The 14606-nt window shown below is 41.7% G+C and overlaps 1 protein-coding gene across 1 annotated transcript in view; it reads right to left on the bottom strand.

Annotated features, from left to right (window-relative positions):
- The window catches only part of CFAP126 (cilia and flagella associated protein 126), a 32893-nt gene extending 19095 nt beyond the window's left edge, over positions 1-13798 (bottom strand). The window contains exon 1 of the mRNA XM_027527674.1: positions 13255-13798. Coding sequence (XP_027383475.1) covers positions 13255-13341 — 87 coding nt within the window. The 5' untranslated portion in view covers positions 13342-13798. The remainder of the gene's footprint in view (positions 1-13254) is intronic.
- Positions 13799-14606: the final 808 nt, after the last annotated feature.

The raw sequence follows: 14606 nt of genomic DNA, 5'->3' as shown, positions 1-14606 counted from the left end.
CACAATAAATAAGGCATATTTAAAATATATTAAACTCTGAAACTTGATAATAGAGAATATGGACCCCCACACACACCAACAAATGCATATCTTTGACTCACAAAAATCACAGAAACGTGTACATTCATCTTCTGGCATGGCATGTGTGTGCTCAGGCATGTCCGACTCTTTGTGACCCCAGATTGTAGCCCACCAGGCTCCTCTGTCCTTGGAATTTTCCAGGCAAGAAATGCTGGAGTGGGTTGCCATTTCCTTCTGACCCAGGGATCCAAGTCTCTTGAGTCTCCTACAGTGGCAGATTTTTTATCACCTGTGCCATCTGGAAACATTTTTGGCCACAGAAAAAAATCTCAATAAAGTCCAATTTAAATTTCCAAGTGGGAAATTTAAAAACCTGCTGTTAACCACTTCTGGGTCAAAGGAGAAATGCAAAACAAATTGAAAATATTAATAATGAAAACAAGAACTATGGGAAATAGGTAAAACAGCTGTCAGAGAAAGATTTATAATAAAAAATTAATTAAAGTTTAAAAGCAAAAATAAATGAATAAACATTATGACTCAAAAAATTAAGGGAAAAAGCAAAGCAAACCAAATAACAGCAAAAGGAAGAAATAAGTCAAAAGAAAGTCAGTGACTAATGGGTTTGAAAACAACAACAAAAGTAGAACTAACAAATAAATCCAAAAATGTTTCTTTGAAAAAACTAACAACTTCTTAGCAGAACTACTCAAAAAACAGGGAAGGGGGAATTTCACCACAAATACATAAAACTAGAAAGAAAGAGACATAGAAGAGGAACTTTTAAAATAGTCTATGTAAATATGTTTGAAAATCTACATTAAGTATATAATTTTGTGTAAAATCCCAATTTAATAGAATTGATTCATGTGGACACAAAGTAAAAACAGACCATTTAACATAAAAGAATTAGAGAAACTGATTAGAGTTACCCCACAAAAGAAAACAGACCCAGATAGTTTCACAGAAGATAATATCAAACCTAAAAAAATAAATCCTTAGCTTCAAAAGACCAACATTTTCAAATTCATTTTCTGAAGTGAGTGTAATATTGATTCCCAAACCTAAATTTTGGAATCATGACAAAGGCTAAACAAAAAACACTATAGATCAACTTCACTTGCTAATACTGATATAAAAATCTTAAATAAGATATTAGTAAACAGAAGCCAATAATACATTAAAAAATTTGTATCATAAACAAGTGGATAATACTCCATGTATGCAAAAATGGAGAGTCAGAGGAAATTCATTAATGTAGTTAATCATATTAATGGATCCAAGGTAAAAAAAAATGTATGCTCATCTCCACAGATGAATTGATAAAATGAGCCTATCACAGAGAAAGACATACACATTTCTGTTAATCATATGAAAAATGTTCAGTATTGCTCATAATTTTAAAAACATGGAAATTAAAAGTACATGGAGATAGCACATCTTACCCAGGAGACTGAATACATCCAAAACTTTGATAACATACTCTGTTGATGAGTCTGTGAGGAAGCAGGCATTCTCATATGCTGAGTACGGAAATGTAAAATGGTACAGCCTCCACAATGGAGACTTTGATAGTATCTAACTAGCATGATTATCAGGGCCTTTTGATTAAGCAATCCATTTTTAGAAACCCATCCCAAAGATACTCTAACAGAAGTATGAAAAGTGTACACTATTGTACACAACATTATTTGTAATAGCTACAGACTGGAAACAACCCAACTGTCTGTCAGTAATATGGTACCTCCACAAAAAGGAGTACTATACAGTAGTTTTTACTGTAAAAAAGCAGTGAGGAAGATGCTGCTATGGAGTGATCGCCAAGAAATACTTTAAAGTGAATAAAGAAAGGTGGAGGACATGTGAATAGTGCGCTATTGTTTATATTTAAAAGGAGATATAAAAAAAGGCAGGGGAACCAGAGATCAAATTGCCAACATCTGTTGGATCATTGAAAAAGCGAGACAGTTTCAGAAAAACATCTACTTCTGCTTTATTTAATAAAAAAGTATTTATTTAATAAAAAAAAGTATTTAATAAAAATTATTTATTTAATAAATACTTTGGCTTTATTAACTACGCCAAAGCCTTTGACTGTGTGGATCACAACAAACTGTGGAAAATTCTTAAAGAGATGGGAATACCAGACCACCTGCTCTGCCGCCTGAGAAATCTGTATACAGGTCAAGAAGCAACAGTTAGAACTGGACATGGAACAACAGACTGGTTCCAAATCCGGAAAGGAGTACGTCAAGGCTGCATATTGTCACCCTGCTTTAACTTATATGCAGAGTACATCATAAGAAATGCTGGACTGGATGAAGGACAAGCTGGAATCAAGACTGCCAGAGAAATATCAATAACCTCAGATGTGCAGATGATACCACATTTAGGGCAGAAAGCGAAGAGGAACTAAAGAGCCTCTTGAAGAAAGTGAAAGAGGAGAGTGAAAAAGTTGGCTTAAAACTCAGCATTCAGAAAACTAAGATCATGGCATCTGGTCCCATCACTTCATGGCAAACAGATGTGGAAACAGTGGCTGACTTTATTTTTCTGGGCTCCAAAATCACTGCAGCCATGAAATAAAAAGACGCTTGCTCCTTGGAAAAGTTATGATCAACCTAGACAGCATATTAAAAAGCGAGACATTACTTTGCCAACAAAGTTCCGTCTAGTCAAAGCTATGGTTTTTCCAGTCATCATGTATGGATGTGAGAGTTGGACTATAAAGAAAGCTTAGTGCCCAAGAATTGATGCTTTTGAACCGTGGTGTTGAAGGAGACTCTTGAGAGTCCCTTGGACAGCAAGGAGATCCAGCCAGTCCATCCTAAAGGAAATCAGTCCTGAATATTCATTGGAAGGACTGATGCTGAAGCTGAAACTCCAATACTTTGGCCACCTGATGGGAAGAACTGACTCATTAGGAAAGACTCTGATGCTGGGAAAGATTGAGGGCAGGAGGAAAAGGGGACGACAGAGGATGAGATGGTTAGATGGCATCACTTACTTGGTGGACATGAGTCTGAGTAATCTCCAGGAGTTGGTGATGAACAGGGAAGCCTGGCGTGCTACAGTCATGGGGTCGCAAAGGGTGGGACATGACTGAGCTACCTGACTGAACTGAACTGATAAACACATGTGTTTCTAATAGAAAAAATAACGTAGGAAAAATAAGTGGTATGATTAGTGATTACCTTTAGAGAGAGGAGAAATAATGCAGAAAAGACAGAAGATAAACTTGTTTGAATATACTTTGTTTTGTACAGTTGATTTTAGAACCATGTAAATATTTTCTGCGCGTGCTTAGTCACTCAGTCGTGTCCGACTCTGCGACCCTGTGGACAGTAGCCCACTAGACTTCTCTGTCTGTGGAATTCTCCAGGCAAGAGTATTGGAGTGGGTAGCCTTTCCCTTCACCATAGGATCTTCCTAACCCAGGAATCAAACCCAGGTCTCCCACATTGCAGGCAGATTCTTTTCCAACTGAGCCACCAGGGAAGCCCCCCAAATATTACACATGAAAAATACGTAAATATTGTACATAATTATAAAATTAAAGAAAAGTAAAAGAAAGTGAAGTCGCTCAGTCATGTCTGACTCTTTGCAAGCTCATGGACTGTAGCCTACCAGGCTTCTCTGTCCATGGGATTTTCTAGGCAAGAATACTGGAGTGGGCTGCCATTTCCTTCTCCAAGGGATCTTCCTGACCCAGGGATAGAACCCAGGTCTCCTGCATTGTAGGCAGAGGCTTTTACCATCTGAGCCACCAGGGAAGTAAATTATGTAAATATTTAAGTAATTATGTAAATATTTTACATAATTATAAAATTAAGTTAAAAACAAAAAGTAATTCCTACATAAAATGAATTATCATTGTGAAAATAATGTGGAAATAACAGCTTTTTTTTTTTTTTTTAAAGAAGAGACAGTTGGCTAAATGCAACAGCTATATAAATGAATTATGGCACCCCACTCCAGTACTCTTGCCTGGAAAATCCCATGGATGGAGGAGCCTGGTGGGCTGCAGTCCATGAGGTCGATAGGAGTTGGACACGACTGAGCGACTTCACTTTCACTTCTCACTTTCATGCATTGGAGAGGGAAATGGCAACCCACTCCAGTGTTCTTGCCTGGAGAATCCCAGGGACGGGGGAGCCTGGTGGGCTGCCGTCTCTGGGGTCACACAGAGTCAGACACGACTGAAGCGACTTAGCAACAGCAGCAGCAGCAGCTACATGTTCTATATTTTATCTACTTCCATTAAACATCACAAATTCCATATCATTTTCTTTCTTAAGATGAAGTCTCCCTCTAGTGGAGATTAGTTTTCCAACTAGTCCGCCTACACTACAAAGGAAGAAATATTTTGCCCATTGTCTCCAAATCCTTAAATTACGTCAGTATTAAAGTCCAGAGTCAGGGACAAAGTCAACTTTTAAAAGGAAGCTGGTGATTCATGTCAATGTACGGCAAAAATCACTACAATATTGTCAAGTAATTAGCCTCCAATTAAAATAAATTAATTAATTTTAAAAGATAAATAAAAGGAAGCCGGAATGGGGTTGGGCGTGGAGTGGGGAGGAGAGACAGGAGAGACTGTAAGAGCCAAGAAAATCTAGTTGTTCAATCCAGAAAGGAAAGGGACTTCAACTTCTTGTTGGAGGATTGCCACCACCTCTGCCCAGAAAGACGTGATTAATGTGTCGGGGTCGCTGTGTACTCAGGGAAATAGCTCCCCCCATGGAGTTGCTTTAGGGGAAAATCTTGGTGAGAAATAGTGATGAGTAGATCAAGAGTGATTCTCCTGAGCCAGATAAGGTGTGATGCGGTGAACTCCAGGCAGCTCTCCCAGAGACCCGCTGGCCCTTGGGGTCAGATGTGTGAAAGCTCCGCCTCCTCAGAGGCTGGTCATGGGGAAAGGCCCTGGCACGGTCCGGTCCTGGCAGGGGAGGAGAATCAGAGACTAGCCCACACTGACAGGGGTCTGTGGGGATACGGGGGGAGGGTCCTTGTGTTCTGGGCTGTCCAGGGTCTCATCTGACCTCACAGAGTGGGAACTACTCAGAGGAAAACGCCTTTAGAGTAGAAACTCTCCTAACATCTGCTCCAGTTGCTAAAAGTGTGTGCCATCCTTCCCCTCTCTCTGTCTCATGGTGGCTTGTAGAGAACGTTCAGTGCTTGCCACCTCAGCATGTATCTCCAATCTCCTTTACAGTTTTAAATAAGAATACAAAAAGAAGTGAACAGTTAGTTTAGTTTCCTAAATTCATTTTCTGGTCCTATAAAACCTAACTCCTTGCAGGAGAAGGATAAATTAGGAGTTTGGGATTAACGTGTACACACTACTCTCTCTCTCTCTCTCTCTCTCTATATATATATATATATACACACATACATACACACACACATATATATACACATACACACATATGTATATAAACAGATAATCAACAAGGACTTACTGTATAGCACAGAAAACTGTACTAAGTATTCTGTAACAACATATATGGGAAAAGAATCTGAAAAAGAAGGGATATATGTATAACTGAATCACTCAGCTGTTTGTCTAAAACTGACACAACATTATAAATCAACTAGACTCCAATATAAAATAAAAATATTTTTTAAAAATCCACCTCTAGGTATATACCTAAGAGAAATTAAAACATAGGTCCACATAATTTAGACATGAGTATTCAAAGCAGCAATACTCATAATAGCTAAAAAGCAGGAACAACTCTAATGTCCAAAAACTGATGAGTAGATAAAATGCAGTATAATCAACAGAATGGAACATTATTGAATAATAAAAAGAAGTTAATTCCTGCTATTATTTCTCTCATCTGGTAAGCAAAGAAATGAATTATCTATACACACTACAACATGGATGAACCTTGAGCTAAGTGAAAGAGGCCAGTCACAAAGAACCACATATTATATGATTTCATTTACGTGAAATTTCCAGAACAGGCATCTCTGTATGGACAGAAAGTAGATTAACGGTTGCACAGGGCTGAGGAAGGAACTGGGGACGATGGCAAATTGGTACAAGATTTCTTTCAGAGACTATGAAAATTTTCTAACATTTTGTGATACCAGTTATACAAATCTGAATATGTGAAAAGTCATGACGTTAAAGGAATGAATTAAATAACATTAAATGAATGAATTGTATGGTCTATGAATTATATCTCAATAAAGCTGTTACCAATAAATACATGAGTCGATAACCCCCTTTCCCCAAATCTAACTCCTTAATTTAGCTCTGGGGGCCTGCTGTGTTACAGATCTAGCCAGGAATACTGTCCAGGAAATAACCACTCATTTGAATGATTATTGTAGTCCGTTGTCACTCCTGTCTTTGTTCTGCCTTCACTTCCTCCTTTGAAAAGGTGAACTGAAATCCTAGAGGGAAAACACTGACCCGACTATGTATGGTGACCCTTCCTGTGTGCAAAATATAAGAAGCATGTTATAAAGGGCCAAAGTTCTTGATATAACAAAAAGTAATGTGAAGTTTATACAATGAAATATTACTAGCCCTAAAAAAGCATGAAATTCTGACATATGCTATAACATTGAATGAACCTTGAAGACATTATGCTAAATGAAATAAGCCTGTCACAAAAAGAAAAATACTGAAAATACTGATTCCATTTATATGAGGTCGTTAATGATCAAACATCACAGAAGCAGAAAGTAGAATTGTACAGATGGGGGCTGGGGGGGCACAGGTAATGGGGATGGGGAGATATTGTTTAATAGGTACAGAGTTTCAGTTTTGCAAGATGAAAAGGATTCTGGAAATGGATAAGGGTGATGGTCACACAACAATATGAACTGTACCTTTTTAAGGGTTCATCTAAGATGATAAATTTTATATGTATTTTACAATAAGAAAAATTTTTTAAAGTAATGTGTAAAGTGAACTCTACTCAAGACTGCCAAAAAACAATGAGACTAGGTACTAATGAATGATGCTAGGATTAGATCTCAGGTCTAATTTTAAGTACCAGGAGGAACACACCTCTCCAGAGTTCTGTGTCCCTCCTTTTCACATGCATGAATCACTCAAATGTCCTCTTCTCCAAGAACATACTGCCTCAGACCACTCCCAAATTTTATCCTCTCCTTCTTCTTTTGTCAGAAATAAGGCCAAGTCACTGATTGCCTAAAAAGTCTAGATCAAAGTTTTCACTCTCACAATCATCAAAATTTTTGAGCTATTAAAGCCAAAGTTTTTAAACTTAAGTTTTGCAAGCCCCATGTAAAGTGAGAATAATATTAGTACATTTTGTATATAAGAAAATTGAAACATAGGAAGCTTAAACAGTATGTCCAAGATATACAGCCAGTTAAGTTGAAGAATGCCAGCAAATTTGGAAAACTCAGCCACAGGACTGGAAAAGGTCAGTTTTCATTCCAATCCCAAAGAAAGGCAATGCCAAAGAATGCTCATTGCTATGCTATGCTAAGTCACTTCAGTCATGTCCGACTCTGTGTGACCCCATAGACGGCAGCCACCAGGCTCCCCTGTCCCTGGAATTCTCCAGGCAAGAACACTGGAGTGGGTTGCCATTTCCTTCTCCAATGCATGAAAGTGAAAAGTGAAAGTGAAGTCGCTCAGTCGTGTCCGACTCTTCTCGACCCCATGGACTGCAGCCTACCAGGCTCCTCCACCCATGGGATTTTCCAGGAAAAAGTACTGGAGTGGGGTGCCATTGCCTTCTCTTGCTCAAACTACTGCACAATTGCACTCATCTCACACGCTAGTAAAGTAATGCTCAAAATTCTCCAAGCCAGGCTTCAGTGAACTGTCAACTTCCAGATGTTCAAGCTGGTTTTAGAAAAGGCAGAGGAACCAGAGATCAAATTGCCAACAACCACTGGATCATGGAAAAAGCAAGAGAGTTCCAGAAAATCATCTATTTCTGCTTTATTGACTATGCCAAAGCCTTTGACTGTGTGGATCACAATAAACTGTGGGAAAGAGATGGGAATACCAGACCACCTGACCTGCCTCTTGAGAAACCTATATGCAGGTCAGGAAGCAATAGTTAGAACTGGACATGGAACAACAGACTGGTTCCAAATAGGAAAAGGAGTACGTCAAGGCTGCATATTGTCACCCTGCTTATTTAACGTATATTCAGAGTACATCATGAGAAAAGCTGGGCTGGAAGAAGCACAAGCTGGAATCAAGATTGCTGGGAGAAATCTCAATAACCTCAGATATGCAGATGATACCACCCTTATGGCAGAAAGTGAAGAGGAACTAAAAAGCCTCTTGATGAAAGTGAAAGAGGAGAGTGAAAAAGTTGGCTTAAAGCTCAACAAAGATCATGGCATCTGGTCCCATCACTTCATGGGAAATAGATGGGGAAACAGTGGAAATAGTGTCAGACTTTATTTTTTTGGGCTCCAAAATCACTGCAGATGGTGACTGCAGCCATGAAATTAAAAGACGCTTACTCCTTGGAAAGAGAGTTATGACCAACCTAGATAGCATATTCAAAAGCAGAGACATTACTTTGCCAACAAAGGTCCATCTAGTCAAGGCTATGGTTTTTCCAGTGGTCATGTATGGATGTGAGAGTTGGACTGTGAAGAAAGCTGAGCACCGAAGAATTGATGCTTTTGAACTGTGGTGCTGGAGAGGACTCTTGAGAGTCCCTTGGACTGCAAGGAGATCCAACCAGTCCATCCTAAAGGAGACCAGTCCTGGGTGTTCATTGGAAGGACTGATACTGAGGCTGAAACTCCAATACTTTGGCCACCTCATGCGAAGAGTTGACTCATTGGAAAAGACCCTGATGCTGGGAGGGATTGGGGGCAGGAGGAGAAGAGGACGACAGAGGATGAGATGGCTGGATGGCATCACCGACTCGATGCACATGAGTTTGGGTGAACTCCGGGAGTTGGTGATGGACAGGGAGGCCTGGCGTGCTGTGATTCATGGGGTCACAAAAAGTCAGACACGACTGAGCGACTGAACTGAACTAAACTGAAGTTGAAGAATCAGTTTTCCAACTCGCAAACTGACCTGTTTCTAAAAGTCCAGATCCTAAAATTGATAGCTTACAGTGAACAGTGTTGGATTCCTGATCTCTGGAGAAGATTTACCTTTGGTACCAGGGACCAGGCTTGATCACTCAAGAGCTTTTATGTAGCAGAGTTTTATTAAAGTAGGAAAGGGGACAGAGAACGCTTCTGACACAGACATCAGAAGGGGGACGGAGAGTGCCCTCCTCACTAGTCTAAGCAAGAGAGTCATATACTTTTTTAATTACTTATTAAAATAAATCAAAAGAATGTCTCAAGTTGGTAAAGATCTACTAGACCCACTCCCACAATTTACATTTTAAGATAACAGGATTAGCCAGAAGGTTTTCAGGAAGGAGAAACTGTCCTTAAACAGGATACATTGTTGTTCTATAATCTTTAGTATAGAGTTTAAACTGAGTTGTTTGTTGTGTAATCATCAGTTCTGGGCTTAAAGAAAAAATGTTTTATGTGACTAAGACTAAGGAATGTAGAGAGAAAAAAAAAGTTTGTCCTTTTCTCCTCCTTGAGAGCCCCAGACTCCTCTCTCCTCCTCGGGGACCCTGGACTTCTTATCAACCTGCCTAGGAACTGACTCTCAAAATCTGAAATCTCAAGCCCTCGTTTAACTGGTTTGATCTCCAAGGGACTCTCAAGAGTCTTCTCCAGCACCACAGTTCAAAAGCATAAGTTCTTCAGTGTTCAGTCTTCTTTATGGTCCAGCTCTCACTACTACATGACCCCTGGAAAAACCATAGCTTCGAGGAGACAGATCTTTGTTGACAGTGATGTCTCTGCTTTTTAATACACTGTCTGTGTTTGTCATAGCTTTCCTTCCAAGGAGTAAGCGCCTTTTAATTTCATGGCTACAGTCACCATCTGCAGTGATTTTGGAGCCCAAGAAAGTGACTGTTTCCATTTTTTCTCCATCTATTTGCCATGAAGTGATGGGACCAGATGCTATGATCTTAGGTTTTTAAATGTTGAGTTTTAAGCCAGGTTTTCACTCTCCTCTTTCACCTTCATTAAGAGGCTCTTTAGTTCCTCTTGGTTTCCTGCCATTAGGGTATCATCTCCATTTCTGAGGTTATTCTCCTGGCAATCCTGATTCCAGCTTGTGAGTAATCCAGCCCGGCATTTCGCATGATGTATTCTGCATATGTTATAAAAAACAGAGTGGCAATATACAGCTTTGACATAATCCTTTCCCAGTTTGGAACCAGTCCATTTTCCATGTCGGGTTCTAATTGTTGCATCTTGACCTGCATACAGCTTTCTCAGGAGGCAGGTCAGGTGGTCTAGTATTCCCATCTCTTTAAGAATTTTCCTTAGTTTGTTGTGAGCCACACATTCAAAGGCTTTAGTGGAGTCAATGAAGCAGAAATAGATGTTTTTCAGGAATTCTCTTGCTCTTTCTATGAGCCAGCGGGTGTTGGCAATTTGATCTCTTGTTCCTCTGCCTTTTCTACATCTAGCTTGTACATGTGTAGTGGCTCACAATTTACTCATTACATTCAGAGAGGGCACAAGGAGAAGTGGGCAACAGAGGATGAGATGGTTGGCTGGTATCACTGATTCAATGGACATGAGTTTGAGCAAACTCCCAGAGATAGTGAAGGACAGGGAAGCCTGTCATGCTGCAGTTCACAGGGTTGAAGAGTCATACATGACTTGGTGACTGAACAACAACAATGCACAGGAAAACATGTAGCCTCTGTTATAATTGACCTAACCTGTTCTTAAACCTGTAGCCTACAAGATGTGGAGAAATGGGGAAACTTTAACTGTCCAGTTAAAAATCTCTGCATTTGTTCTTGTTTAAGTAGTAGCAGTGACTGTGTTTCTAAAGATGACAGCAATATCTCTCACCCCATAAACTCTTTTGAAATGTGACCTGGAAAACTACCCTTCAAGAAGTAGAGTCTATTTTCCCACTCTTTAAATCCAAGTTGGCCCCGTGACCTGTTTTGACCAACAAAATGGAATGGAGGTACTGATACATAACTTTCAGGGGAGAGCTTTAACAGATCTGTAGCTTCTGCTTGCCTTGGTTGAAGCATTCCCTCTTGCTACTCCATGCCATGCAAGAAGACCAGTTACTCTGCCAGAGACAAAGGTCACGTGGAGAAAGGCTTACGGCTAAACTGATCATTCTGGCTCCAGCCGAATTCACATCTGAACCATGAGAAATAATAAATTGTTATTTTAAGGCACTAAATTTTAAGGTGATTATGCAGAAATAGATAATTTTTTCAGATGATTCCAGTCCCCAGTCATCAAGTCACCTCTGGCCTCTAAGTCTTCTCAGCTGAAATTCAGAAGCAGAGATAAACTGCTTCTCCCCTCATTCTCTTTCCAAATTCCCGACTCTGGAATAGTTTGTTACACAGCAATAGACAACCAGAACACTCTCTTATCCCCTCCAGGTGGCATCTAGGGGAAGCTGGAGCTACCATGGCCTAGAGGTAGCAGAAAAAGGAGGCAACCTCAGGTCCCTGTGGCTGGCATCTGGGACCTTACTGCTCTCAGATGTGTTGGGGTGGCCTTGTCCCTAGGTACTATGTGCTAAGTTGCAGCTGATTCTGTTGGGTCTTTAGCCAACCTGATAGTAATTGCTCAGGTCCATGGACCCACCCCATTCATTTGCCTTTAGCTGCAAAATCTCTGCCTTGTCCCATTCCTGGACTTCTACGAAAGATACTTGTTCTTGTCCAGGTGTCTTTCCTTGGAAGGAGATGGGAATTGAATCTATTCAGAAACCATTCCTCTCTCCATCCACCCTGCCCCCAACAACTCCCAGTGTGACTGATTCAACCAGATGGCGGGTCAAGTTCTCACTTCCTACTCTTAGGGGTTTTGGGGTTTGTTTATTTTTAAATCCATTCCTCCGAAATGGGAAGCTCAGATGCCCTTCCGGCACTAGCCCCACCTCAGGGTTTCATTAGAGTATCTGGGAGTGTTCTGCAAGGGTTACAGCCAGAGCAGCGGTGTGTAAGGCAGCAAGAAGCACTGCTGGCGCCCCAACCTCAGTCTCCCCTCTGCCTCAGTCTGTCGTCAGAAGCCAGGCAATCCACCTCTTCCATGGTAGGGCTGGCACTCACATTCCCTTGTTTAACTGGAACCTCACAGTCGCCCCCTCCAAGGACTCCAAGACAAGATGCTCTGATTTAAAAAGGGATTTGTGGACAATCGGTATAAATGACCTGGGTCTGGGTCTAGCTCCATCACTAGAATGGAAACTCAGGCACGTCGCTTTACAACTTATTTCCTCACCTGTAACGTTTTGACATGTGACCTGGAAAACTACCCATATGATTATCTCATAAGATCGTTAAAATGGTTACACGACCTTCTAAGTTACTGGGATAGCAAAATGACTGCAGCCTGTAAACAACACCGCAGATGCCTCTGAGAAACTGCTCCGACGAAGCAAGGAGGAATGTCAGTATATACGTGATTTTGGTTAAAGGGGAATATATGCAATTGATTGCATATTTTTCCCCAGGTTTCTGCTAGTCTCATGAAGCTTTCTGCTAATCATGAAAACAGTCATCACCCTGAAGGATTTCAGTGATTTTCTAGATATGAGGAGATTCAAGAACTGGGTTCATGAGACTTTCCTGGTGGTACATTGGATAAGAATCCGCCTGCCAATGAAGGGAACCTGGGCTCAATCCCTTGTCCGGGAGGATTTCATGCCAAAGAGCGCCTAAGCCACCACAACTACTGAACCCACACGCCGCAGCTACTGAAGCCGGTGCTCCTCAGTGAAGAGTAGCAGTAGCCCTTGCCCTCCACAGCTAGAGAAACCCCATGTGCAGCAACAAAGACCTAGCACAGTCAAAAGTAAATAAATAAATTACAAAAAAGAATTGGGTGCGTAAAGGCGGCTCCTGCAAATATCTATTTAAAGAACTGTCCTGCCAGTTTCCTTTCTCCACCCACCCCACCCCACCCCACCCCAGCACAGAGGGCCTCATTCCTGCCCTCAACATCAGAGGGTGTTGATGGTCAGCAGTTGCAACAGCACAGGATTTAGTCCTTCTAGAGGTAGATGGCAAGTGCCCATGGCAAATGTCAACCTGCAGTTAACACTGGGATTAGGGTAGAGCTGGAGGAGCTGAGTAAACTGAACCCGGCTGGAACACGCACACGAGTGAGAAGCGTTCGACCCATGGGCTTACCACTCGCCTGGGAGCAAGGACAAGGCCGAGTCATTTCCAGCTCCTGGGGCCTAGCTGGGGACACAAGCAGGAGGCTGCCTGCGCTGTACTCCATGTCCCTCCCACCGATGTGTGGCGTGGCTGGTATCGTGTCATGCTGATCCCGATGCCGGGAAACCGTCGCTCCTTCCCAGCCTTCCAGTCCTGACTCAGGCCTGACTCGCCGGAAGGCCCGACCGCGGCAGGCCTGGGCAGGAGCGGGGCGGGGCCCTCCGCGGGCTGAGTCGAGCCGGCCGGAGTGCGGGCGGGGCCCCGCGCGGGCTGCGGCTACCGGACCTCTCAGGCTTCCGGGAAACCTAGGCCGCTTTTTGCCCAAGTCTCAGGCTTCTGGTCCTGGGTTAGGGTTCTAGGGTTGAACAGTTAAAGCAACGAAAGTGGCTTTTGTGCACGGTCCCTGCCTCGGAGTCGGCCCTCCTCCTCCTCGGCGCGCCTGGCCCAGGGGCCCAGGTTTCGGGTCTGTCCCGGCATCCCGGGGCGTCTTGGTTGGCTCGCGCGCTGCCCAGCTGCTGGTCTTCGGAGCCTTCGGGAAAAAAACGAGGAAGGAGGGGTTAGGTGGAGCTTGGACGCCCCCAGGAGTACAAAGGCGAAATCACGCTACCAATTAATTTTTGGAGAAATTCTCGTTTTTGTAATTTTGTTAATGCGTCCATATCTTCTTTGTGTAATAAAAGTTTATAACTTCGCCTTTACATAACTAGACTACTCTCTTCTCATGATATTGTGTGTCTTTTTCTTTTTAGCATGCTTGAATTCGGCTACCCATTCCACAAAATAGCCACTGACATTTTCACTTGAAGTTAGGTCGCATACACTTCTTTCTATTTAGTCTTAATGGGATTTTTAAATTTTAAAAACATTTGATAATTATTGACTAGGTAATGTATCAGTTCAGTTCAGTCGCTCAGTCGTGTCCGACTCTTTGTGACCCCATGAATCGCAGCACGCCAGGCCTCCCTGTCCATCACCAACTCTCGGAGTTCACCCAAACTCATGTGCATCGAGTCGGTGATGGTAATGTATAAAAGTAATAAAAATAAATTCATACCCTAAGAAAGTTGATAACTGAGACCAAAGGGGTGATGGCCTAGAGGAGAGGAATAGGTGAGGGAGGTTAAGTGGTACAAACTTCCAATTACAAAGTAAATGAATTAGGAGTGTAAATATACAGTATGGTGCTTGTGCTTGCTCAGTGTGCAGAATATAGTAAATGACAATGTAGTATCTTAGTATAGTGACAGATGGTAATCACTTTGAAGTGTATAGAAATACTGAATATGTTGTGCATCAGGAACTAACATAGTATTGTATATCAAATATACC

Source organism: Bos indicus x Bos taurus, chromosome 3, assembly GCF_003369695.1.
Source record: "Bos indicus x Bos taurus breed Angus x Brahman F1 hybrid chromosome 3, Bos_hybrid_MaternalHap_v2.0, whole genome shotgun sequence".
Classification (NCBI taxonomy): Eukaryota; Metazoa; Chordata; class Mammalia; order Artiodactyla; family Bovidae; genus Bos; species Bos indicus x Bos taurus.
Note: the sequence above shows the minus strand (reverse complement) of the source record. Positions and strands in the feature narration are given on the sequence as shown.